Source organism: Dendrobium catenatum, unplaced genomic scaffold (assembly GCF_001605985.2).
Source record: "Dendrobium catenatum unplaced genomic scaffold, ASM160598v2 fragScaff_scaffold_689, whole genome shotgun sequence".
Taxonomy (NCBI): Eukaryota; Viridiplantae; Streptophyta; class Magnoliopsida; order Asparagales; family Orchidaceae; genus Dendrobium; species Dendrobium catenatum.
Window position 1 is genome coordinate 291784 of NW_021319151.1, and position 27592 is coordinate 319375.

General features: G+C 35.4%; 2 protein-coding genes across 4 annotated transcripts in view; one reads left to right on the forward strand and one right to left on the reverse strand.

The window, feature by feature from the left end:
* The window catches only part of LOC110105220 (DDT domain-containing protein DDR4), a 29197-nt gene extending 24410 nt beyond the window's left edge, over positions 1-4787 (forward strand). Inside the window, exons 10-12 of the mRNA XM_020834620.2 lie at positions 3084-3126; positions 3218-3397; positions 3490-4787. Of these exons, the coding sequence (XP_020690279.1) occupies positions 3084-3126; positions 3218-3397; positions 3490-4234 (968 nt within the window). The 3' untranslated portion in view covers positions 4235-4787. The remainder of the gene's footprint in view (positions 1-3083; positions 3127-3217; positions 3398-3489) is intronic.
* Positions 4788-7084: 2297 nt separating this feature from the next.
* The window catches only part of LOC110105206 (glucose-1-phosphate adenylyltransferase large subunit 3, chloroplastic/amyloplastic-like), a 31028-nt gene continuing 10520 nt past the window's right edge, over positions 7085-27592 (reverse strand). For 2 of the 3 annotated variants that reach the window (XM_028695818.1, XM_028695817.1), the window contains 10 exons: positions 24124-24207; positions 23999-24054; positions 17395-17488; positions 17181-17293; positions 13708-13780; positions 9375-9455; positions 8188-8274; positions 7708-7812; positions 7359-7465; positions 7085-7269 (listed from right to left, as the gene is read on the reverse strand). In XM_028695818.1, the coding sequence (XP_028551651.1) occupies positions 7119-7269; positions 7359-7465; positions 7708-7812; positions 8188-8274; positions 9375-9455; positions 13708-13780; positions 17181-17293; positions 17395-17488; positions 23999-24054; positions 24124-24207 (951 nt within the window). In that variant the 3' untranslated portion in view covers positions 7085-7118. The remainder of the gene's footprint in view (positions 7270-7358; positions 7466-7707; positions 7813-8187; positions 8275-9374; positions 9456-13707; positions 13781-17180; positions 17294-17394; positions 17489-23998; positions 24055-24123; positions 24208-27592) is intronic. The other variant, XM_028695819.1, reaches the window with a different exon arrangement.

Here is a 27592-nt window from a genome sequence, read left to right on the forward strand (position 1 = left end):
TTTCTAAATATCGAATCCTTCAAATTCCAAACTCCCAATCCTCAATATCCCAAACCTATTGCTGCTACTATAGCCAAATAACACGTATTTTATACGTATCTGATTGACGACTAGCCTTAATCGAAAGTTCTCTCTCGTGATCGGGAGGGGTAATTAACTATTGGGGCTTGCGTCTATAGGAAACCAGAACTCAGATCATAAAGTCCTCGCAAATGAGGGCGAAATCTCTGGGTAGTGTCTTATCTACAAACCCATCTGCCTTCCAAAATTTACCTCGGTTAAAACTCCCTCGCCAAATAAGAAAAGCAAGTGGAGTCCGTGGCCGAATTTTCGGAGCCCACAACTTTACTTTACATTCATTACTTCTAACAAAAAAAAAATATTCATCTGCATTTACTTTACATTCATCCAAAAACTCCAAAGTATTCCTTTTACACCGCATTCTTTTTTCAGCCAACTAAACAACCCCTAAATCAAAGGTTTAAATTAAACATCTATTCATACTTGAATATAATTAAATAAATATAATCTTTGAGCTCCACTCTAGAAGTCTTATAAACCAAAAATTACTTTTCTCAGCAACTATTGAAAATTAATTTGAAAGATGTCGAGAATGGCATTCTAAAATACACGGTATGGGTTGAAGTTCAATTTCACAATTTTACTGTTAACCAACCTTATTAAACCTTATATTGAGATCTTTAAAACTTTACTAATTTAGGCTGCTAAATGAAAAGGTCAAATATGAACTAAGCGGTTGTTTTGTGGCAAGTATTAGGGTTGTATTGTATTTGAAATTCTGGGGTTTTTACTTAAGCATTTGGTTGAGAGTAAAGCAAATTCATAATATTTTTCCAATCAGTTTATAATACCCAAGATTAAAAAGTGAATTAGATATTAAATCAGATGAAAAGGAGGTTTAAGGTTCAAATGTAGAATTGGATGGTATAATAAATATTAAAATTATTTACAAATGACATAATAACTATTGATGCCCTCAATAAACCAAACAATATCAGTGAGTAATAAAATTTAGGGTTTCTACTAAATATTACATCATAAGCAATGAAGGAGGCGGTTCCACTTGAGAACCTTGGTGAGCGGCCAACGAAGGGTGGAGACGAAACCAGAGAACAATTGGTGAAGAAGGAAGCCTCATGTGAAGAAGGGCCGAAGGTGCTTATGAAAGCTATATGGGGAATTTGGGAATTTTGAGGGATAGGGTTTGTTGGTTTGGTATCTTAGGATATTTTAAGTAAATAAATTCATAAATTTATTTATCATAGAATTCTAGCCCTTAGATCACAGATTTATAGTGATTAATATGCCAATTTTGAATAAGATGATTCCATAAAATTGGGAGTGATTCAATGTTTCATTAGTTGAGTCACTGGTTCTCATCAATTCTCTTCCGTTGGATGCATAACCAATTTTTCAAGATGACCAAATTGATAGTATGACTGGTTCACGATTGAACAGAGTTTGATACGATTTTTAAACCATTGATATTACCTCAAACAATATTTGGGTGAATTCCAAATTCATCGCCTTTGCAAACTTTGGCTTTTCCCATCCTTGCCACACCTGTGAAATCCTCCATATGACCCACCAACCTTAGGCCTCTATCTTCCTCTATGACAATGTCAACAACACATGACCTTAGACTCTCCCAACGACATCGTCAACCCTACGGATATTACAAGACCTTAGTTCTTCTCGTGACCTCCGATTGTCACTGTCACCTCATCATTTGCGCTCGTAACTTCCACCGTCCTACCTCGCTACCATGCACTAGGTTCATTTTTAAATTACCATAAAATTTAGATTTAATTTCTTCCAACCAAATTAAAACAATCATGAGTTTATTTTAGAATCAACCAAACAATCATCAGTATTCCAAATGCATTGTATTTAAAATTCGTTTGAATTGTAAATACTAGCAAATAAACAACCCCTAAGCTACTCTAATCAAAATATGTAATCATTTGTTGACCTGCTATGTAACAAAAAAAAAAAAGAAAAGAAAAAAAAAATTTCCATACCTCTCTGCCATCGCACGTCGCAGCCACGACCCTCGACACGACTCGCACGTCGCATGTCGAAATGGCCGAATTTTTGGAGCCCACATCATTCATTAAAAAATTTTGCATCAAAATTTTTTTTATAACGATCCAATGATTAATTATTTAATTCATTAATTAAATGATCCCATTACAAAATGTTTAAGAGAAAATGCACGTGCAAATTGATTTCTTATTTTATGGTTCACAATCAAGGCCTTCGAGCTACACCACAGATGCCGCCACCATCAAAATGAGGTTGAATATTGTATCTTTTAATGGTAATTGCAATATACCTTCAATTACAATACTCCAACCTTCTTCATAACTAGAATTTCTCCCTCTGTAAGTGTGATTGTGAGCTTCTTGGCTTCCTCTTGTTTCAGCCTCTTCTTAGTTTACAATTTTTGGTTTGAGTGACTTTAACTTGCAATGGGAGTGGTAGCTTTTTTTTTTTTTTGTTCTCTTCCAAATTTCTCTCTATTGAACTTACCTTTATGAGAAAGCTTACGATTTTTGTTGCTTAGACTGCTTTTATTCTTCTCCTCATTGACAATTGCTTTTGAGCTTGCCTTGTAGGTACTCTTGAGAATAATTTTAGCTCACTTCAGTGTCTTTCTTACAACCTTGTTATTTATGTCTTAAAACTACTTGTTTGTTCTAAAGAGATTTTGAAGGCAATTACTCGCTTACAATTTTTTTAGTATACCCTTGCACCAGTTCCACTTCTCTTCATGACTGTTGGCCTGGGCCTGGTTTTAAAAATATGAATTTGAGTCTCTTGAACTGTGATTCCTGTACTGTTTTGCTTTCAATTTGTGCTAATCTACCAGATCAACTTGTACAGTCTTGTTTCTTTCTGTTCATTTTTATTTATTTACTGAAGAAACTTCTGGATCTATTGTGTTTTTTTCCTACACAATTATGCAAGCATATTTGAAGGCATTTGTATCTTTGGGTGTTAATGTTAGCCAGTTGGCTTTGCTTATCTCATCTGATCATGCCAATCAAATTCCTTTGCAGATGACTATGATAGATCCATAAATGAGGCTATCAAGATCACCAAGTATGTATTTGATCTCATTCTGCAGTAATTGCTTTATTTATTCAAGTTTTTATGGCCATTAATTTCTTTATTATAAATCTGATTTTTCTAGGAAAAGGCAAAATTCTCCGGAGCAAGTTATCAAAAGAGAACCTATTGCCAAACCTGTTTCCAATGGTGGATTAAATGGTGAACCCCTCACTCCTCAGCTTGCATATGATGTGCAATCACCAAATCCCATTGAATATGAAGAAACTGATGATGAATTTCGCACTAGCCCACTTGATCGAAGGTATTGGGGCTACATATTGGATCTGATTTATTATTATTATTATTATTATTATTATCTCTAGACATTTATTTATTCTTTTCTCTTAAGTATAGCAACCGAAGAAGGAAAAGGCCTCAAAGATATTCTGAAAAGGAATTTGTTGAAGCCATTTCAGATAATGAGGCTTATTTTGATAGTGACGACGATATCGTTGGAGAGGCAGTATACGACGATGAATATCTAAGAAGTAGAAAGCAGAAGGTCTCTAGTAGCTCTGAAGGGGACGAGGAGTACCGTTGGGAGGATAATGCAGAAGATGAGGAAGAATATGAAGAAGATGAAGATGAAGATTCATTGAGCATTAGTGAAGATTCAGTTGAGCGTCGCCAGCACAAGAAGCTTCGAAGTCGTGGCAGGCGTGGAGCAAAATTGAGATCAGTAGATGAACTCCAGAATGGACTCAGACGAAGCAAGAGGTCGACAAAGCCGCGTATAAATTACCAGCAATACGAACTTTCAGATACCGACGCAGAGTCAGAAAAGGCTGATAATTCAAACGTGTCTGATGCTGCCTCAGATGCAATGAATGATGATCTAGAGCTCTCGTCAGCTAGCCATGGCTCTCAAGACGAGGAAGCAGAAGATGAAGAAATGAACGATGAGAAGATCGATCACAAACAACTCGAGGAGACTACCAGTGAAGCGCCCCAATCCCAACCTCCAGAAAAAGCTGAAAGCCCAATACAGGAAGACGGCGTGCCAAGGCGGCGATTCCTAGACCTCAATGAGCTCGCACCCGGAACAAGCTTCGAGGACGGTCCCAACGCAATGATCAAGGATGAAGATGACAACATTTAGGTGATTATCACCCAAATCAAGTTCTTCATATCCCAGCCTTTTCTATGTACCCATTTTTTTCTTAGGAAGTATAGAAATTGAGGGCTGAGGGGGTATAAAATACTGAAATTTTGAGTCCCCATCATGGGGATTCTCCACAGATCCCGGTTTGAATTTCAGGCCTGAGGTAAGGCATGAAATGGAGATTGTAGGCCTACTGAGATAAATCCGAAAAGCCGAAAAACCGATATAAGATTGTAAGAATGTGTAGATAGATCATCACCTTATCTTTATTGTCAGATCAAGTTGGATTTGTTTCTTGATCAGACAAGACAAATTGTAGGAACTTTGTCCATTATCTTCCATGGATCTACACATTTTGGTCTACAATGTCCCTTTATTTGCCTCTACTGATCAAATGTTACAACATCTAACTAGAAGTGGGGAACATATATTTAAGGTTCAGGCATTATATGTGATTTATTAAATACAATATGAGCCTTGTATTTTATGGTTCAGTAAGTATGAACTATTTAATTAGAATTCTAAAGAAGATTGAGAGCTTTTTCCTTCACTTTTCTTCTGATATGTATGATTCTTAATATGTTAGCTTAGAAGATGAAGAAGTAGCAGAAGTTGCTGAGTGATTCTTTCTGTTTTTGATATATTTGGAAGCTGGTGATTATTATTTTGTTTATAGGTGATGGTATTTTGCCATTGTTGAATATTTCTTTGCTGATCATGAAATGTTTTTTTAATAAATTATTTAATGGTGAATTACTGCGCCTATGCAGCAGGTATGTGAACATGAACACTATATCTAAGCAGTAAGAAAGCAGTCCCAAACGGCTTTGTTTGGTACAGCTTTTTTATTGCTTCTTAAAGCAGCTTATTATATAAATTTAAATTTTTGGGGTTTTTACATACATAACACTTAAAACATTTCAAAATACATATTTAACACTCAAAGTGTTATATTTACTAATATACCACTCAAATAACATTTCTATACTTTGAAATACCACTCTGTTAACGGAGAGTTAAAACCCTGTCCGAGGCGATCCCGTTCGTAGCTATTCCCGCACGTTCCTGTTCCTGAGCCTTCTTCTTCCCGCTCTTTCTTGTTCTCCGACGAGCGACTGTCGCGTATTCTTCGATAGAGAAGGTACCGACCGTCGCTTCTTCTCCGAAGACCGAGCGTCGCTTCTTCTCCGATGAGCGACCGTCGCCTATTCTTCGGTGGAGATCGAAGGTATCTGTTCCGACGTCAGAGCGCCTTTTCTTCTTATGAAATTTATTGTAAGAAAAAGAAAAAAACGTCTTTACATAACAATGACAATTGAAATTTTACAAATATCTTCGGAACATATTGTCAGAGCGTCTTTACATAAAAGTGACAATTGAAATTTTTTTAGTTCAGGAAAGTGAAATTTTTTATTAGTTTGGCTAAATGAAAAATTTTTATTGAAATTTTACAGTAAACTGAAAAATAAAAACTGAAAATTTTTAATTGAAAATTTGAACAGAAAACTGAAATTTTAACAGGAAATTGAAAATTTTGATTAGTTTGGCTAACTCATTATGTTTCCCTTTTTTCACTTTGTCTAACTTATTAATTTTATCCATTCACAGAAATGGATTCAAGTCATATTTGCTCCATTATTCTCAAATTCGGTGGATATTGGAGTGAGGTGCAGGGTCAGGCTCGAATGAAGTATGTGGGTGGAAGCCAAAAAAGTTTAAAGTTTCGGAGAGATGAAATCACTATGTTGTTGCTAAAAGAACATGTTGAAACACTTTGTCATTGGCTAAGGGGTCAACCATTCGACTTACACTATCATGTCAATGGAACATCACCGAAGAATTACTTGTTGATTTCAAGCAATTCAGATGTAGTTGAAATGCTTGAAAGTTCTTATGAAAGGAACAAAATTGATGTGGTAGTTGCAATGAAATATAACGAAGATGATATGTCCCAATTACAGGACATTCACACTGAAATGCATCAGTTTAGCTCAGAGATCAGAGATAATAATGATATTGTAGTGAATGATTTGTGTGATGAGTTCTTTATATCTCAAAGTAATGAGGTAAATACTCTATTTGTTGGTTCGCGGTTCGAGGATTCCCTGCGGTATGAAATCTCTGTATTCCTTGCACACCCTGCACAAGTATGCCATGATCATCCATTCAAAAAAAAAAAGAAAAAGAAAAAACTTTATATGCAAAAAATTAAAATTATATATAAAAAAAATTGATATCAAGATGGATCTCAAAATTAGGGTTGTCAATATTTAACCCGACCCGAAAATCCGACCCAAAAATTTTGAGTTCATGTCAACCCAAACCTGAACCCGCCGAATCGGGTTAGGTCAACCCAAACCTGAACCGGGTCGAGCTCAGGTTAGGGGTTTCGACCAGTTTGTAAAACTAGGTCGGGTTCGGGTTGACCCGAAAACTCAAAATCAACCCGATTTGACCCACTTTTAATTGATTTATGAGGATTTTAAAATATTATTATGAAATAAATAAATACTATTTCCAAAAAATAATAAAACTATTTTGCCTAAACTGAATTAAGCTTGGTTTATTTTAAATTAATTGAAGTAAATCTTACCTTAATTTGATTTAGAATTAAATAAATTTTTTTTAGTAAAACATATACAAAGCGGGTCGGGTTCGGGTTAACCCAGTCCCGAAGCGGGTCAGGTTCAGGTCCGAAAAACCAACCCGTTTGCAAAAATGGGTTAGGTTCGGGTCAGGTCAAACAATGCCGGATCAGTTTCGGATTGGACCTGAACCCGACCCGTGACCCGATTTTGATAGCCCTGCTCAAAACCATTAAACTTGTTTTGAAATGAGCACAAGATATAGATAATCAATCAGAATTTATATTATATTCATTTCAAAGCAAATTCAATGAACTTGAAATCATCATTGTAAAAAGTTTAAATAGGAAACTCGACCCAGATATAGTGCTGAAGAGAAACCGTACTTGGGAGTTTGAAATTGTCACATTCTTCCCAATTCTTGCATTCTTATCTATGATACAATTTCTGAAAATTATCAGCACAAACAATTAAGATTTTGAAGTTGTACTTGCAGAATAAATATGGAGTATGTTCAACAGCTTAATGGTGATCACCTGATCTTGGTGTTCTCTCCTATTCCAACAGGAACTCTCCCTTCAGCGAGCAATGCTGCGACTTCTGCTTCTGTTTCATAGAAGTCCGCACCTAGCATTACAGTATCCTGCAAAAATGGTGCAAAAATGGTTGTAAGTAGAGGCTCTCTTCTATGAACATATTGAGTTTTTTGAGTTTAGGATATTTTCACTAAATGTTAAAGCCACTGGATTTACTTTGTGATGAGGGAGAATCAATTAGAATTTATCTGTACTCATCTCAAAATAAATTTAATGACTTTGACTATCATCTTCACCAAAAATTAATGAGGTTATCTGAGCAATTTTTTTTTCTCATTAGAATTCTGACCTTTAAGTGCACATTACTGTTTATCCTGGATCGGATACCGATAATGCTGTGTTCTATCAAGCAGTCGCTCAAGAAACTTCCATGGGATACAATAGAATCAACAATCTGAAAAGCATGTATTTTGTTCATAGGTAAGGGGAGAAATATATGTAATGAATGTTTAAACTATCAGAGAGGAAAGTAAGACAATGGGATAGTCAGTAAGAAAGTAGAGACAGTAACAATGGAAATCAATTATTCTTCATGGAGTAATTTAGTTTGATGAAAAATATGTGCAAACTAGATAAAATGAAACTAAAAAAGATATTTGATTCGAAGTAAAGCAGATGTTTTTTAGTGCCTCAAATGAAATTTATGATCAGTTCAGCAAAAATTAAACAAGTATTTTTCCTGCCTCAAAAGTTACAAAGGATGATGACTTAAGAGAAAAGCACATCATATGTGTATTTTTGTCGTAAAACAGAGGAATGAAAAACTTACCTTGCTGTTGTCAACTGCTGTTGGAGGTAAATTTCTTCGAGATGTATATATTGGTTTTGTCGCATCATAAAAGCTGAAATTAGGTGGCTGCAAGTTTAAGAAAGTCAAAGAAGAGATACACTGCGTTATTTTTTGAATGATGAGAATATATCACCTTTAAAAAAGCTACAATAGTTACAAAAGATATGAATAACAGGTAGTGTTGATGAAAGTTTCGTGAAGTAAACTAAAGAATCTGATTATAACAGCACAAATTGTCGTTTAAAACTCCATAGTGCTTAGGCCAAAAGTACTCAAGAATTACTGAACCAGCCCCAAGGCTTATAACGCAGTAACTCCCAAGTATTAGATTAATGTAGAGTCACGCTATAATTATCCTTAAAAAAGTGCTCGTTAAGCTAAAATGAGATAAATCTTTAGAGCTCATGTTACTAACTCAATATTAACCACCTTCCACCATTTCCTCCAAGGGCCTCTCTGCCTCTCCAGTAAATCAGTGATCTATATTAAATTAATGTTCGAAGTAAAAATTTAGGCTTCGTTTGGGACGGCTTTCTTACTGCTTCTTAAAGCAATTTTTCCGTATAAAATTTTTAATTTTTGCACTAAAAAGCTGCTTTAAGAAGCAGTAAGAAAACCGTCCCAAACTAAACTTTAATCTTTTCAATCTAAAGTAAAGCTAAGCACATTATAAAATACACCATGGGTATTTGTCTCGATTGTAATGCGACGGAAAAATCATTAAAACTGTCATAAACTGGTTCCACATTTGAATGACATCCAAATAATAGTGACAATATTTGCCATTTTCAAAATTCAAACAGAACGTTATCCAGTTAGCTTAGACTATATTCCTCTTACTGAAAAATAAGGCGCTGATACACCTAGATAAAAATAAGCATGTGTGGAAATAAAAAGCTCCAGCTATAGGTTAACATGTTAACATGAATTGTGCACTGACGAAGGTAATCAATGGTGTTGCAGTCAGATTCATAATCAAGTAGAAAACGTCGATATAATGTCACTGAAGCTACCTAAGTTGGAAAGAATAATTTCATGAAAGAATAAAAGAGTACTCAATGGGTTTTGGAATTCGGAAAATAGCAGAGGAAACAGGAAATTCATCCAAGAATGTTTTTTTCAAAAGCAAACGAGACTAGAATCTAGGATTCATTTAGAGTACTCACATCCCTGGTAAGAGAAAGATTTGCCTCAAAAAAAGATTTTAGAGTCCCAATATCCTCCCAATAATCATTAAAAAGGTATGCCTGCAATAAAACAAGAACGTTATCTGTAGTTTATAATAGTTCAGTAAATGTTCAGAAAAGATATAAAAATCCTGCAAGCAGCATTTTAATGGGCCTTTTGGTTTAGAGACATCTGCTATGTATTATTTTTCTTAGTAGATATCAAAAACATAATTTGTTAACATCTTGAAAAATAAAAATCTGAATGACATTTCAATTTTATCTTACTGACATCTTCATGTTGCTCAAATTGAATACATTCAGAAACCAAGCTATCTGAACAGTTAATCAGGCACAAAAAGATTTAACAGCTATAATATAACAAAATGCAACATTCGATAGACAATAATGAAATCTAAAAAAAAATTGAAAGAAACAACATCTAGGTTCTATGTTAATCCAAGTTCATTCATTTTTTTAAACTTGAACTCCATAAGTACAGGAAAGAAGCGTAGAAATTTCATTTCAATAACTGCTATGGAATTCACAAGTAGTAGTTTTATGTAAGACCCTAAGTGGCCAAAGGGAGGAGGTACTAAATTTCAAATCCTAATATCAAATTTGTTTCTAATATATGCACAGTACTTAATGTCTACTAATGACTAGCCTTACTAAAAAATTCTAACTCATTATTGGGATTACTTAACTATAAGGGGTATGCACCCATAGAAAATCTAGAACTAGACCATAAAATCCTCATGAAATGAGAGCTAATTTTTCTTGAAAGGAGTGACAGTTTGTGATGAGAAGTTACAGGTTCTTATTGAGAATGTGTGGTGAAATAAGAGAATTTAAGTAGAGGATCAGGACTTTTGAAACCCTAACAAAAAGAGAGGGAAAAAGGTGAAGCCAACTCAAAGATCTCCTTCACAAACAAAATCAAAGCTAATTTTTCTTGAAAGGGGAGTGGCAGTTTGTGATGAGAAGACAGGTTCTTATTAAAAATGTGTGGTGAAATGAGAGAATTTTAAGTAGAGGATCAGGACTTGACATTTTTTTTCCTTTTCCTTTTCTATAACCTTTTTCATTAACGTACCATTCACGGGACATTACGTCCCCAGCCAGTACCATAAGAGAATGTGCTCCATCAGTCAACATGCACATACAAACATTCTATTTTAATCATATCATTTACCTTCTTCAAATCATTTCATATCGATATATATAATAAACATCATGTTATAGGATGGATGTTATCATTATAATATTAAATTAAAGTATTCCAGTTCAACATAATTAATTATCTTTGATAAAGAAAATTCACATAGCATTAATTCATAGAGCATTATTAATAAACAATTAAATAATAACAGTATGTATTTGATGCATAATATGTAGAAGCAAATATAATTATTGTAATTAAAAGACATGAGTACTCACCTTGAATTTAAAAAATACGCAACTTCACTTTTACTCCTTATTCTAATGACGGTGGATTTAAAACCTATAAAAGATCACATTATTAAATTTAATTAATTATTTGCTCTTAAGTTCTCTAACTTAATATTTTAAAACTTCTCTTTTAAAAAACATTTTAATTCTTAAAAATAATTATAGAGTATTTCACTAATTAATGTTCTTTTATTATTAAATTTTTAAATATATATTATTCGCTCTCTCTTTCTCTTTCTCAAAGCAGCTAATTAAAGCTTCTAATTGCTCTCACATTTAATTGATTATTAAAATGTTTATAACAATTAAAATCTCATACATTAAAATTTACACACATACTTTCTCTCTCTCCTGCTCTATATTTTTATTTAATTAATATTTTCTATATCATTAATATATAATTTATCACTAATCATTCAATTCTTTATTTGTATAATTAATTTTCCTAATTAGCATTTTCAATTAAAATCCATATTTTATTTAAATATCATAATCTCTCAACCATACGGTCTCTCTAATTATTTGCTTTTAAAATCTTAAATTTAAATTTAAATTTGATTATTATTATTTTCTAAACAAATTTCTTATTTTAATATATTTTAAATTTAATATTATAAAAATATAAATATCTTCCTTTCAAAATAAAATTTTTAAAAAAATTTCTTACCTTCTTCCCTTACACGAGACTCTCGCTTTCCCTACCCATCGAGTTCGCTTCCTTCTCTCTTTCTCTCGATCTCCCTTGCTTGTGGATCGATCCCGAACCCTAACTTGCACGCATGCATCTTCCTTCTTCCTCCCTTGTTTTTTTCTCTCTCTATTTCTTCCCTTCTCCTTCTTCGTCCTCTTGGTATAACTTCCTCTCATTTAAAAGAGTTAAAAAGGAGGGAGCAAATTGTAGTTACTCTCCACAATTGCTATTTTCCACTCATGTATGTATTTCTTCATTTGTTCATGAAATTCGGCCGTCCAGGCTTGCATACGCACACGCGTGACTCCACCCGCTTGCGGTTCCCTCCCGTATTCACTCAGCTACTATAATAAGCCGGTTTAGTTGAACCGATCAGGTCCGATTCTAACATCGTGCCAATCGAATAGGCGATAATGTTGATCCATCATTAACTAATCTAAGTTCAAATCAACTTAATTTAGAAGATCTATTAGAAATTTTGAAAATAAACCTTTTCACATTATCTGAGGGAATAATGTGAACAAGAAAAATCTATTGCTAACAATATTTTTATGTTTTTTTAATAATGACTTCTCCCGATGATGATTTATTTATTGTGTTATCGTTCTTATTATTGCTTTGCCAACAATTGAAGAGCACACTACAAAGGAGATACAACATAGGGAGAAGACCTAGGAATGGTAGGAGGGACATCACAATGCAATCTAACTTGAGTAGTTGGTGCTATGGATAAAGTGGATGCCAAGGAAATATCCCGATCAAGGTGGCATGCCATTGGAAGCAAGAAGTGGAGTAGAAATTGATAAGAGATGAGCCAAATCGAAACAACCACACTAGGCCTCGAGACTCAAGACTGAAGATGGCATAGCTGATAACACTAGAACCCCATTTTAGGGCGCCAGTGCCAGATCAATGTTCAAACATGAACAAAGTAGGAAGAGGTGCTTAAGAGGCACAAAGGCAATATGGATACACGTGTAAGTCGCATGTATAGATGCGTTGTGGGTGATTGGCAAAACATGTTGGATGCACAAAGGGTGCACGCATAGGACACGCACTGGTCACGCATGCAAGATGCTATTGTGGGCTCATGACGCGCACAAGGAGGTGGAAGCCGGGACAATGCTATTGGCTTGTTTGATTGCAAGATATATGACAACAGTTGCCCAATCTTCTCTGACATAGCTGACCTAATTGCAAGTTTATTTCTAGGCAGAAGGGTGGTGCTAGTCTCCACATTACTTTCCTTAAATGTTGGGCTAAGGAAGGAAGAAATTTATCTTGTTGGAATTAATTTCCTTGGATGTGAAATGATTAAGGCAGTAAGGTTTTAGGTATTCTGAAGCCAAGGTGTGGAGTGATAAATAATGACCTTTAAGATGTATGAACTTATTAAAGCCGGCTCTCACTACGTATATGTAGAGTGAGAACTACCATTCTATCTCCCACTGCCAGTTGGTCTTGGAAGTGTCCAGCAGATGATTACCTTGCATAATCCATTCTCACTTTAGATAATATACTTAAAAAGTAAATGTGGGTGTTAGATTGGTAGTGATATATCCCATAACGTGGTCCATCACCACTTAACCAGATTGTGCCAGTCACCACTGCTGGTAAAGGGGAGAAGTTTCTAGCCATTGAATTTAAAGGAAATTTCAGGATGCTTGAAGATGGCATTGAAGAAAATGATATAGCATATATAACCAAGCAAGCGTTGGATTTTTTTTTTCTACGGCAATTTGTCTCTTTCTGACTAGAATTTCAGACTTTCAGAAGTTTTGCTTTGAATCCCGACATCACAGCCTCCTAAATTGTCTCCTTGCCTGTAATTGATTGTACTGGTACATATACAAAGAGTTCTTCATTTTTAAACCAAGTTGATTGGACAGACGCAGCTACTTAAATTGTGCTTGATAAAACTGAAGATACCAATAAGAACGATTCTATGTATTCAAACTGATATCCATATTACCATTTTCAATTTTTAGGTCTCAAGTAATTTTTACCTTGTTAGTATCAAACTACATACAAAACACCCAAAAAAAAATGCAAAATTTCTATATTTAAAAAAAACTTAAGAATGCTTTTTTCAAACTAGCAAATTCATTGGAGATGCATTGATGTTTGAAGTAATTAAAGAAATGAAGCAAAGTATTCAAAAAGTGTATAATATAATAATATCCGACATACCTTGACAAATTGTTCTTTTGCTGATGCTGGAATTATTTCAGAGCCAAAGTCATTTGCAGTGGGAAAACGCCATCTGACCCAACAATCATGCATAACACTTAATGTTCCTGTTAAAGGCTTCTTGATAAATTTTATTTTACAAGGCCCAAGTAAACACAGATAAAAACAATTGCGTTAGTCATACAAGTTAAATCTGTGCGAGCTTATGCGAGTGCTTGTGCCTGTGTGGGTATGTGAGAGAGATTTGGGTTACACAAGGAAAAGAAAAAGCCCCAGTGAACTTAATAACACTTCCCCTGTCAATAGCTCCGCTGCACCAGTTTCTTCCTCCTGTGAGAAATGATGACAAACGATCACCGATATCTAGTCTTCTGACTTGCCAGTGAACAAAGGACAAAGGGGGCAGATATAGAACAGCATCTTAAAACAAGTTCTAGGGGCTTGCTTTGGGGCGGCGAGTAAAATTGCCTCGGGGCAGTGGAAGCAAGCATTTTGTCTATTGGGTGTATACCCTGCAGGTTGAGGCATCACCCTATGGAATCCGAAATCCTATTTTTTGCCAGAATTACGAAATTCATTGGCTCCAAAGAAAGAGTCCGCCCGTTAAATTCACTCTATAGCCAAACAGTCGCATGGAATTTAATAGGATTTATCATGAATGTTACCAAATAATTTCAGGATTTAGGCCCCTCAGGATTTATGAAATCCGAATTTAGAGGATTTACGAAATCCTACTTAAATCAAATCCTGAGTGCTACCAAACAGCCCCTAAGAGTTAAGTTTTATCAAACTGATTCCTCTCATACATGCCCAAGAAACATTGAAACACTAAGCCAACTCACCTTCACCTCCCTCATATCAAACCAATCTTAGAATCTCCACTTCATGAGAGGCTACCTTGTAGTTCTTAGTTTCCTTCACTGACACAATGCTCTCCTTCCTCAAAGCCTTGCGCCAACTGAGTCCACAACTTGTTTCATTTTAACGTCTTATTTTTATTTATTTTTTGTATGTTTATATTAGTTAAACTTTAAGTTAGAATATAGATTGTTTTTTTCTTCTTATATATAGGGGTCTCGTAACAGATAAAACGCCTCTTGTGATGCTTTTCACCTTTAAAACATTGTCGCTAAATGGTATATTTTACTGGTCATCACCAACGCGTGGCAGGTTTCTGCAAAACAAATATAGCAAAGTTTGTTTATAGTGCATTTTCATGTGGTCAGAAAAACAGTTTGCATCAACCGGATGCAGATAGATATTACTATCAACTCAAGTTATTTTTCACATTTTTTTCTACTCTAACGGCGAGCACAAGATGAGCAACAATTAAGTTACCTCCATGGCTCCATTATGATCTAACGAATATGGGTTCAAATCACAGTAATGGGCTTGAATCATGAAATAAAGCTATTTAACAATGCAGACGAAAAGTGCATATCAACTTCTCCACATACTACATATTAATGGGACCCTCATGGACTGGAGAAATTATTACGTGCGGAGTCTGGACGGCGAGAACAGTCCGAATTTGCTGCGTATTTACTGAGTATTCGCTGCGCATATGCAAATACTCGGTTGTGAGTATTACTGAGTATTTTGTGAGTATTTGTCGAGTATGTTGTGAGTATTTGCCGATTTACTATGTATTTACTGAGTATTTATAAATACTCAGCAAATATTTAGTAAATACGCAGTAATCCGGACGGTTCTTCTCGTATGGACTCCGCACAAAATAATTTCCCCATGGACTGGGTGTATTTCTACTTGTGTCATCTCTAGCTATTTATTGATAACACTAGACACCAACGGCCACTCTTATTCATAACCACATCTTCAACTCCTTGGTCCACTATTTTTGCATGTATGACATTTATGATTATCTAGGAAAGCTGCTTGCACCATTAAACTTCAGTTTAGTAACCAGTCAGCATAAAGATTATTGCTAGTTTTTTATATATTTCCCAATTATCAGAATTTTTAAAATTAAATTGGTTTAATTTTAAAAATTCTGATAATTGGGAAATATATAAAATGGCTCGTAAGGATGCTAAGAAAGCAATATGCGTTGCAAAAGCATTAGCTTTTAGTGATTTATATAATAGATTAGATACTAAAGAGGGAGAAAGATATATGTATAAGTTAGCCAAACAAAGAGATAGGAGTAGTAAGGATTTAGTTCAAGTGAAGTGTATTAAAGATGAAGATCAAAAAATACTTTTCTTAGAAGATGACATTCAACAAATGGGTCAGGTTTGAGTTTTTGGGTCGGTTCAAATATTGACACCCCTAAGGGAATTAGAGATTGTATTTGGATTCTAGAACAAAGGCAATGATGTGACCTAATGCTAGATTTGGCTCTCTTATTTTTTGAGATCTCTAATACTGGTAAGGTTTTAAGGTATCAAAGAATCATATAAGCTGCATTGAAATCAATTTTAGCTATTATAAAATAGGAAGAGAGGGATATAAGAGGTGTGATTTTTATTTGATCCCCAACTTATGAAATGATTGGATTGTGAAGGGTATGTTGAATAATTTGAGCATCTTGAACTAGTGCGTTAACATAAGGAATTTGATAATTTGTTGAGGGTGGTTTTGACAGGGATCCAGTTATAGTCATAGAGAAATGCTAAAGAATGAACTTTTTCATCGGTGGTAGAAAACTTTAGGATTTGGTCAAAGTCTTGATAGGTGATCTCTATGGGCCTTCTATTGTTATAAGATTAAAGGGCAGTGCCCTCACTGTTTATATGAAGGCTAGTAAAAAATTCTAAGAGGAGTTCAGAGTTCAATGGGAAGGCATGAGTAAGAATGAATTGAAGGGTAGTGCGACAAAAAGAGATTGGGTACCTAGAAGTTCATGACTTCCTGATTTATGATTTTGGAAGGGGTGATCCCGATAGACTTATAATGATGATAGGCTTCTTCATTAGCCACTTCAGGGAAGCGAGGATCAACGAGACATGGGGAAGAACTTCATATGAGAGCCATTGAGCTCTTTCCACTAGCCATTGCAAATAGTAGAAACTTATAGAAGAACAAAGAAGGATTTAAATGATTGTAGTGAAGAAAAACCTTTTTTTCCTCCATTTAAATAAAAAGTGGCCATAACATATAGTACAATGTATGTCATTTAATTTGTCCAGTAGAAGATAAGATTAGAGAAAGTCGCCTTAGATGGTTTGGTCACATAAAACGGCGGCCTTGCGATGACCCGGTTAGGAGAGTAGAGGTATTAGATTTGACTTATGTTAAGAAAGGTAGGGGTAGACCTAAAAAGACTTGGTTAGAAAATATTAGGAATGACCTTTCTTTATTAGATTTAAACGAGAATTTGACTTTTAATAGGACACAATGGAGAAAAAGGATTCATGTAGCCGACCCCACGTAGTGGGATAAAGGCTTGATGTTGTTGTTGTTGTTGTTGTATCTAAGCAGTATCAGAAAATGGGTGGCTTAAATGGCCGTACCTTAAAAGATTTAATAGTATCTCCTTCTTGAACACATAAACCCCCATTGAAGCAATATATGGATTCTTCTTTGCCTGTTCTCGTGACAAACCAAGGACAGAAGTATCCACTTCCTATGATACAACAAGAGATGCTAAATTAAGATGGGAATCTTTAGATGGCCTTTAACTGCATCAATTAGTTGAACTTTCAATGGAAGATGGACGATTCTTACCATTGCTTTTAAGTCTTCTCCTTTAGGTTTTTCACTGAATGCAATGACCCTTCCTTTGTTGTCTATCTTCATTAGACCAAAATCTGATGCACGGCTGAAAAGTAAAAGAAAGCAGTCATGTTACAGTAAAAGTTTAAAATCAATAGGGATAACTAAAATGTATCCTATGCAAAATTAACGTTTCTATTAAAAAAAAAACGGTATGAGATGCAGTCACATAGGAAAGGGAACTCTTGCCAAGAAATTTGCAAAGCAATACTATCTATGTATCAAGGAACAGAAAGTCTTTCCCAGAAGTTCTGGGACACTAATCAGCAAGTCTTGCTGTCTAAAGCTTATTGGTGTCCTTCCCCTAAAGATTGGATTAAATTGAATGTTGATGCTGCTATTTTGCATTCCAACTTGGCGGGGATTGCAGGTGTTCTGAGAGCTATAAAGGAAGGTTTCTTTGTGCATACGGAAAGCGAATAATTCATTGTAACATTTCTTTTCTGGAATTGTCAGCTATCATGGACTTCAAACACTCTTTACAAGATTGGATGAAGGAGTATAGAGGAATAATTATTGAAAGGGATAATGTAGATATCATTAAGTTGCTTCAGAACTCGGTTAAGAAGCCTTCTGTTAGGAATAACATATCTCAAAGGGTGGATCTTTCTTTCTTAGATGTTTTTAAGAATGTTATTTTTCATTTTATTCCTAAAGATTGTAATAAGGTGGCAGATTTCTGTTCTCATATGGCCATGTTAGGTGATTTTTTTTTAATGTTTTTTTAGATAGTGAACTTCAATCAAGTTTTGTTAACATGATTAGGAAGGACTGTGATAGATTTTTCCCTTAGTTGGTTGTATTTTTTTCTTTTTTTATTTAATGCAATTTGCATCTTTTCAAAAAAAAAAAAGTATTAAGGAACAAACCGGCTATGAATGACTGTTCTTACATTTCATAACTGTTCTTGATTTTTGAGTTCCAAAAAAATAGGTTTCAGGAAAAAGGGAAATAACATTCAAGCAGGTATGCTGTTTCGATTGAAGACCACAAACTCCTCCATATTCACGGTATACTTCAAGTGAATTCAAGCATTTCTGATGGGGACTATCCTGTTCCGCAAGAGCACGCTACCACTAATACACATTCCATTACCTTAGTTGCTTTCTGTTTCTCTCCATTTCCGTACCTTTCTGTTATGAACGTTCTCCTGTTTCCTTTTAGTTGCTAATACTTAAAATAGTAGTGAAGAATAGGAAGGATATATAATCAAAGAAACTAAGCTGTAGGAAGAAGAAGATAATATACTACTGTTATTGTTTTATTGGCATTCTAGTTCCTAGTTTTTCCTTCAAGTTCTTCTTCAAGACTCTGCTGCTCGGTTCGACATCAATTTCATTGGAAGAAAAGGAAACAAGTAAAAAATAAACTGAACTTTGTGTAGCTTTTTCTACAAATTGTGATTAAAAGAAAATTAGCGTTAAAGGTTGTTCTTGCTCAGGAAAACATGGCGCTATGGCACGAGCCATGCTTTCTCAAGCTTAAGGTCCCATCTTCTCTGAGGTAGATTGCAATTTAAATTAACCAGATTTCTCCCGATGATTGACATCAGGGTTTATTTAGTTATGGGATTCCACTTCCTATGAGGGAAATCCCTCATAGTTAATTACCCATCTTAACGCGTAGAAGAGAACTCTCGATTATGGATGAATCAATGTTTAGACGTGCAACAATTTTAAATTTAGGTTGTGGGGGATGAAGGTAGACCCAATCAAAATCTCATGATTTCTTCATCCTGGGAATACCGTAGGTTTCAGTCTACCAACATTAACAATCGTTGATTGTAGTGTTCAGAGAATCTAATTAGCAGCCATGGGTTGCCCCCTCTCAGGGATCCCGAGTAAACTGAAGTGTATAGGTGTGATTTTAATTTTATCACGGTTTGGGGTTTACATCTGTTAAAATACTCATTATTAAATTTAGTTTGGGATTTATGACTAAATTTAGAAGTTACCCGGTTGTTTGATTTAGATTTGGGGTCAAGGCTTATGGCTTTTATTAGAAGTAGCCCGTATAGCGGGATTTACTGCTTTCCTTGGAATTAGCCCATATAGCCGGTCTTACGACTTCACTTAGAAGTAGTCCACATAGGTACAAGAAGTTTTGAGAAGTGGGTCTTACTGCTTCTATTAAAAACAGCATGTAGGGTGGTTAGGTCTTACTGCTTACATTGAAAGTATCCCATATAGTTCAAAAGGTTGGGTCTTACTGCTTTCATTGAAAGTAACCCTTGCAACAGGTCTTACGGCCTATATTAGAGGTTGTCAAGATTATCGAGGATGTATTATTTGTTCTGAGAAAGTTTTCCTAACACCTTAATTAAAGTGGGACTTACGGCCTCTATTAGAGGTGGCCCGTATAGTGGGGTTAGGGGGGATTTAGTTTAGCAGGGCTTTAATAGTATATACTTAGTTCTATGCTTCTCACCACGTCGACATCCGTACTAGTGTTTTGTTTACAATAGTAGCTTTGCTTATTTGTTTTAACACTAGTTTTTCTTTCCAGCACCAGTTTTCTTTCAGTACCAATTTTCTCGTCTTTCAGCACCAATTTTGTTTATCAACTTACATTGACTATTGTTTACTTTCTTGTAGGTGTTCGTGGTTAGCAATTGTAGGAGTTGGAGCTTACATATGCCAGTTTGCGAGGAGCATGATGAGGGCATCAGATTTCGCCATGTGTACCATCGTCGGGGACGACGATCGACGGCCCTAATTCAGAGCCTTTATCTTTGATGCATAGTTCTTTTCTTTTATTAGTTATTTCATGTTTCCGTTTGTACCCCTATGAGGGATGTTTCACTTATTGTAGCCCAAGGGCATTTGTGACACACACCGCCTGATCACTCACGTTATTTTTCTCGGCCTTGCTAATTTACGTGTAAGTGCTTGCCTAGCCGTAGTTAACAATTGAGATTTCCGAAAAGCTTGAATTGGGAACGAGTTTTAATTTGCAATTATCATACTTGGATAATCTTTTGTTAAATTTCTAAATACAAATCCTGGATTTACATCATGTTACATCAGAGCAAGAGCTTGCACGGGCCTAGAGCTTACCAGGACAGTTTAGTTTGCTTGATTTTTTTATGTTTCTCTGTCTTTAGTTTTCTTAGTTTTAGAAGTTTGGGTTTTAGTTGGTGTGCATTATACGTAGGTTGATTAGTGTGAACATAGTCCTCTTATTATTTTAATGCATTTTATTAAATTTTGAATTAATTTGCATTAAATAATTAGTTTAATTAATTGAATTTTTTGCTTTAATTTAATTAATTATGTGGGCTACGAAAATTTGCGCCCCGGCATCTCCGTGGACTCCTCTTTCTTTCTTTCTTTTTTGAGTAGTCGATGAGAGTTTTAACGAGTAATTTCTGAGGCAAATTTTAGAAGACAGATTTGATTGTGAATAAGACACTACTGATAGATTTCGTCCTCATTTTGTAAGGACTTTACGATCTGAGTTATGGTTTCCTATTGGTGCAAGCCTCTATAGTTAATTACCCCTCTCGATAACGAGAGAGAACTTTCTATTAAGGCTAATCGTCAAACAAATACGAAGTATCTAGAGTATAGTAGCAGCATGATTCAAGTATTTGAAATTTTAATATTTAAAATCAGAAATTCACCACCTTGCATCTAAAGTAGATGGTGGGGGAATGATAATGAGCCCAATCAAGATCCCATGGTTCCATCGTCCCGGGCCATCGTAGTCCCTGGTCTACTTAGTAAGAGGAGGTAATCGACAGCCTGACAGAAGGATCCTTGTCACCAACCATGGGTTGCTTCGTCGAAGGGTACCTTGTAGACCTGGGGTGAGTATTTGTTAAAGAGAACAAATTTGAATCCACCTTAGCTGACAAAGAACTTTGTGCCCTATCGATTAATTACTTAATGATTTGATGTTGTTGGGGAAAAAACGGGCTTTGACCATGACCATAATTTAGTGGTACCATTTGGCAGCAAAATAACCGGGTCAGAGGGACCTGGTCATAACCGTTTACCTGTGATGTCAATTTGCGGCAAAACCACCAGTTAGAGGAAAAGATGCTACATCTTTACTGGCAAGAGACAGATTGAGAATGAATCATAGTAATATTCTTGACTAGATATTAGCTCTTTATGAGTTGAAGCAATTTTTAGATTTGTCCACATCGGCAAATTGTTGCAAAGGATGGATGGGTATTTTTGCTTTAAGTATTTGGTAAATGATTTTAATTTTAAATATCATAGGTTCTAGTATTTCAATGTTTAAAATTGCGTATTCGGGTATTGAGGCATTTTTCATTCGTGAGGCGAGGCGTAAGCCTCAATGCAACATGAAAAGATTGCGTAAACATAAAATGATAAATTTTTTATATACTAATGAGTGAATAATATAAAACATAAAAAAACATAACATATGAAGTGAAATCAAAATATCTTAATAATAAGACAACATGAAATATAGTTCAACTCAAAATTCTATCTTTCCCAAATCCCAGTATTCTTTTCAGTAACATATAATTCCAATTTCCAAAAATAAATAGCAATGACATATCACATAATAACTCATAAGTCATCAGCACTGTCACCACTAAGGGGTTCTTCATTTGAATCATCATTATGGTGAACTGCTCTCTCCCCTTCCTCCTCTCCTATAGAGTCCAATGTCGGGCATTTACTTTAAGATTTATGTAAGTTTTAATATATATAGCGTGAGGCGTAAGCCTAATGCAAGTGAGGCGAGGCGGGCCTCAACCAAGTTGAGGCGCAAGCCTCATAAAAAAAACTCGAGGCGTAAGCATCGAGGCGTTTTTTATTGGAATTGCGCAAAGGCGAGCCTCATATTGCGCAATTTTAAACCATGTAGTATTTATTTTTGATTTTTTATGGGCATTTGGGAATTTGGGAGACATTTTAAAATATTTATGATCCCCTCCGGTTGAGATTTTCTATCAACACGGCCATCATTGGGATTTTAATGGGTTGTTATATTTTGGTTGTTTAAGTATTGTCAACTTTGTCAATTTATTGACTGGGGATCCGATTCGTATCTATATTCATTTCTTAACCCGCGCAACATCCTTAGACGTCACGTGTGTACCTACGACACACTTGCCGAGGCCAATGCGGGTATACATCTTCACATGTATTTCGCATGATGCATTTATATGATTGTTATATATATGCATGATATTACTACAATGAAACCCCGTGCATATTGCAAATGCATGCGGGAGGATACTTTAGAGTGCTTCGGAGGAAAAATCGGCCCTAGTATTAGTCTTCGACTCCTCCAATTGACGATCGCGGTGCCTATTAAGAAGATTTATGGTAATTAGGCATTTCCCTAAAATTTTGGTAGTCTCTCGACACCCCCTTCCCACTAGGGGAGGTTGGGGAGGGCACATGCCCTTTAGGTCTGCTCGGCCGGATTAAATAGATGGCCGAGGAATTCGGGAGAAAGAATTCAATCATGGAATCAGTCTTCATCCTCCAATATGCAATTGTGACGTCTTCTCTTTCTTTCTTTATTATTATTATTATTATAAACAAAAGAGAGGAAGGGAGAGGAGATCGGATGGGGTCACACATGTGACGCAGAAGCGGGAGCAGGCCGATTGGGTCTGGTGTGGGTTGGATTGAGCGGCTAGGAGTGACAGTCGTAAGTATGGATGCGTAGGAATGGAGGTGGGCTAGCCGTTGATGCGGACGACAGGGTTGGATCGGCAAGTGAAGGAGGGCGTCAGGCTCAGGCACGGGATCAGAGGGTTGGTCGATGAATGAAGGAGGGTGTCAGACTAGCTTAGGATCAGAGGGTTGATCATAGCAGGAGCGGCTCTTGCTACGATGTATAAACAAACAAAGGCTGGAGAGGGAGACAGGGCTTCAGGAATTCGAATGCTTGTGTCTGATTTCTACCGTGTGAGGAAGTTTTGAGCTGTGGGAAATGAGGAGGTTGAAAGCATCGTTTGGGCAGATTGTGTGCGAGGTGGTGTTGTAGACAGTTAGAGGTCAACAAAGACACCAAAAAAACAAGTAAAATCCTGATTAACATAGGAATGCAAATATAAATTTAATTCCATCCATTTCAAAGATGACCAGGTAAGACTGGCTGGTTAACAATTTTCCTTTCTCAACAAGATACATTTTCCTTCCGAGCACATTAAACAAACCACTTTAGTAGCAGAATTAGTAGAACACCAGCACAAACTACTCCTTAAGTGATTGCCAACCTTAGATGCTAGAGACAACACCCAACAAAGGAGACATTTAATTTGGTAGGTAAAATTGAATAAGGCCTATACAATCAATAGTTTGAAGTTAACTATGATTAGTTATTATAAGCACCTACCATACCATCATCATACTGGTGCATAAATTAATTAATGAAAAATAATTTAAAATTACCAACTTTTAAGGAATGAGAAGCACAAAGACTGAAAGCATTGCAACCAGTAACTATACAATCTTTTCTCATAAAATATACTTATATGATATTTTCTAACTAAGTTTATCAATAACAAACATTCAACTACATTAAGAATACGGAATCAAGCAGAGTGTACAAAGTCCATTACCTGTCATCCATAGGCACACAAGAAATCGTAATGTCTGCACCACTTTGTCTATGACTCTGTCCACGAAGCAAATGTAAGTGCTGATATTAGTAACCAGTAGAAGAAAAGATTTGTCCCATTGTCACCTGAACAAAGTCCATGTAGTCCATACGGTAAAGATGATCACCAGAGAGGATGAGTACATCCTCAATTTCCTTTCCTTTGGCATCCTATAGAGGTAAGTTAAGAAAATGAGATTAGTGCATTCCAATAGTTAAAAATGTGTTTAATATACATCACAAACTAATCTGCATGCCATAAAATGTCAGACTTTAGGTACTTATTATAAGAAATGAATAGAGGGTATTTACTATCTATAAAATCGCCCTCCGGGCAAAAGGCTAATGGAATGAGATGACACCAAAAAATGAAGCTTCAGTCCATTATTCTCACTTTCATATAATTTCCAGTAAGAAATTGAGGCACTTTTTGCTAATCTGAGGACTTTCTGCAAAAATTCACAAGGAAAAGAGAACATAGGATACACCTATTGTCAAAATAGATCATCATCATTAGCTATATCCAAACTACTTGAGCTCGGGTTTATGATCCTCATCCATTATCCATTCTAGCTGAGTGCAACATGACATGTTAAACACATTCTATGCAAACTTTTTACATGAATTTATTCCATGTCATCTTTGGTCTATCCCTCTTCCTTCTTGCTCCTTTAACAAACCTTTTGTTAAGGTCTGTTCGACTTGGACTGGTCAAGCCAATCAAGCTAAATCCACTACTTTTGACCGCCTTATCTAAGGCGTTCAACATATTTTACAATTACTAAATCAAGAATCAGCGAAGATGGAGAATGTAAAAGCAAGAGATTGAGAAAGCAAGAAAGTAACCAATGTGCTGAAGGAATGTAGACGGCAAGAATGGGCCAAGCAAAGCTTACAAGTGCGATTGAACAAATGGAAGCTAGCCGGAGGGTGATGTTGAACACAAGAGCTTTAGAGTAGTGTGATTTCAGGCCGATACAAGAAGGAAATTTCGGAACTATTTTCTTCTTCCTCCTTGGTACCAACCAGACTCCTTCCTGACACTTGCGACCACTACAAGAGGGATAGAGCAACTCCAGTCCACAGTTCTTCGCAGTTTCTAAAGCTGGAATCTGTTAGACCGGTCCAGCCGGTTCACACGGGACTGACTCAGGCGGAACAGCGGAAGAGTTTCGCCTCTTCCTGTACAAGCGACCGAGCCGCCAAATCCAACGGAGCAATTTAGGAAGGATTTTTGGAGGAGTTAGGAGGGAAATTTGAATGTATGGACTGTTTAGATATTTCATTTTGGATTGTATGCATTAAATAATTTATTTTCCTAGGGTTAGGGCATCTTGAAATTGGCTGAAATTTGATATCTCTTAGGTTTAGATTTCCTTTGGGCTCTAGTGGCGTCTAGAGATTTGAGAGAGAAAGATCCTCTAAAATAGAGGATCTATTGTATCTTGGTATTTTCAGTTTCCCTTTCATCAAATAATACAAATTATGTATTGTTTCGTAATTTTGTGTGGATTTTTGTGGAGATTTCTTACTGTTTTCCGAAGATTCATAGGAAATACTTGAGATCTACAAGTGTTTCCTATCATAATCCTACAGCCTTGGCTTTAGTCTAGAACGGGAACCAACTTCCTGCACAAGGTTCTTGACCAAAACTTGACAGCCAATAAAAAAAAAAGGAAAAAAGAAGAGAAGAAAAAAATATACTAATTGGAATGTATTTACAACAAGGGGCGAGTGTATATTTATAGACACCTTAAAATAATTGTGTAAGTTGAAAATGACACAAATAACCCCAAAACTACTAAATTAATAATAGTATTTACAAAGAAAACTAATTAAGAAATTAATTACAATGGCAAAACCAACTTCTTTTTTGAGGGTGAGCAAAAAGGGAATTGTGAAATGCATAATTTTAAATATGAAAGAGAAAAAGGAATTTCTTTCTTAAATTTAGGCAACTACATTTATTGAAGGTGGGAAAAATAATTAAAATTCTTATTCTAAGAAAAAAATATTCATGAAGGACAGAGCTCTTCCTGGTTCCACTCCGGAATTAAATAACCAATATAACAACCTCCATCTTGATTCTTTAATTTGTTAAGATCCAAGAAACCAACATTAACGCTTCTCTCTTCATCCTCAATGATTCCAAGCAATATTGAAATTTTGAGGAAGTCAATGCTTTTGTTGCAAATAGGATGCATTATCATAGGTTTGAATTTTTATAATTTCCATAGCCCCATTAACAACTGCCTCCTTAATGAATTGGAATTTACATCTACATGTTTTTTTCTTTTATGATAGATGGAATTCTTGGAGAGAAATATTGCATTTTAATTATCACAAAATATAGACACATGAGTGAGCACTGGCTTAAAAAAAATCAGAAATTAACCCTTTTAGTCTTAAAACTTCTTTTAGGTCTTCATAGCAATGTATCTACTTCAGTTGTAGGCAAGGCTATAACTGGCTACAAATTAGCCTTCCAATTAACAATGCTTTCAAATATCTTAAACACAAAAAATGTAAGTGATATTGCGTATCAAAACATCCTGTAAAATATGAATCTACATACCCTATAATCACTTTATCTATAGAATCAAATTTTTATACTTCAATCCTAAGGTCATAGTTGTATTTAAGTGCCTTAGCACCTATTTTGTAGCTTCCCAATGATGTCTCCCTGGATCAACTATGAACTTGTTTTTAAATACTAAATCAACCCGTGCAAAAGGTCGTTGTTTTGGAATAAGTTAAGGCTTTAAAAGAAACAAAATTTGGGTTGTTGAGGATTTCCCCAAGGGAAAAATATTGTTGGCTGTAAATGAATCTTTTTCAATCAAACACAATGCAGATGGAAAGATGGAAGGATTAATGCATGAATGCAGACGGAAAGATGGAAGATTAAAGCATAATTGGTTGCAAAAAGGTGCACTCAATCTTATGGAATTGACTAAAAAACCATTTCATCTAGTTTTTACACTCAATTCTATTAAGGTCTTATTATCTTTAGCTGCAAAACTTGATTGACCACTTATTTAACTTTACATGAAGAATGCATTCCTTGATGATGACATGGAAGAGGAAGTATATATGCATAATACTCTATATGCTACAATTCAGAACAACGCAAATAAAGTATGGGCTTCGAAAATCCCTATATGACCTTAAGCAATCTCCATTTGTATTGTTTTACAGATTTGCAAACGCTTAAAAAACAATGGGTTCACTTAATGCCAAATAGACCAAACTATGTTTCTCTCAATCTCTTCTAAAGGAAAGTTTACCATTCTCATTGCTATATGGATGACATTGTGCTTATGAGAAACAATGAGAAAGAGATACATAACCTTAAAAACCTGGGATAGAATTTGAAATTAAAACTTGGGTAATCTCAAATACCTCCTTGGCATAGAAGTAGCCCAATCAAGAATGGGCATACATTTATGTCCAAGGAAATATATTCTCAACTTACTAAATGAAACATGAATTCTTTGCTGGAAATCCTACTAATACACTTATGGATCTAACCAAAAAAACAGTTGGTGTAGAGGAG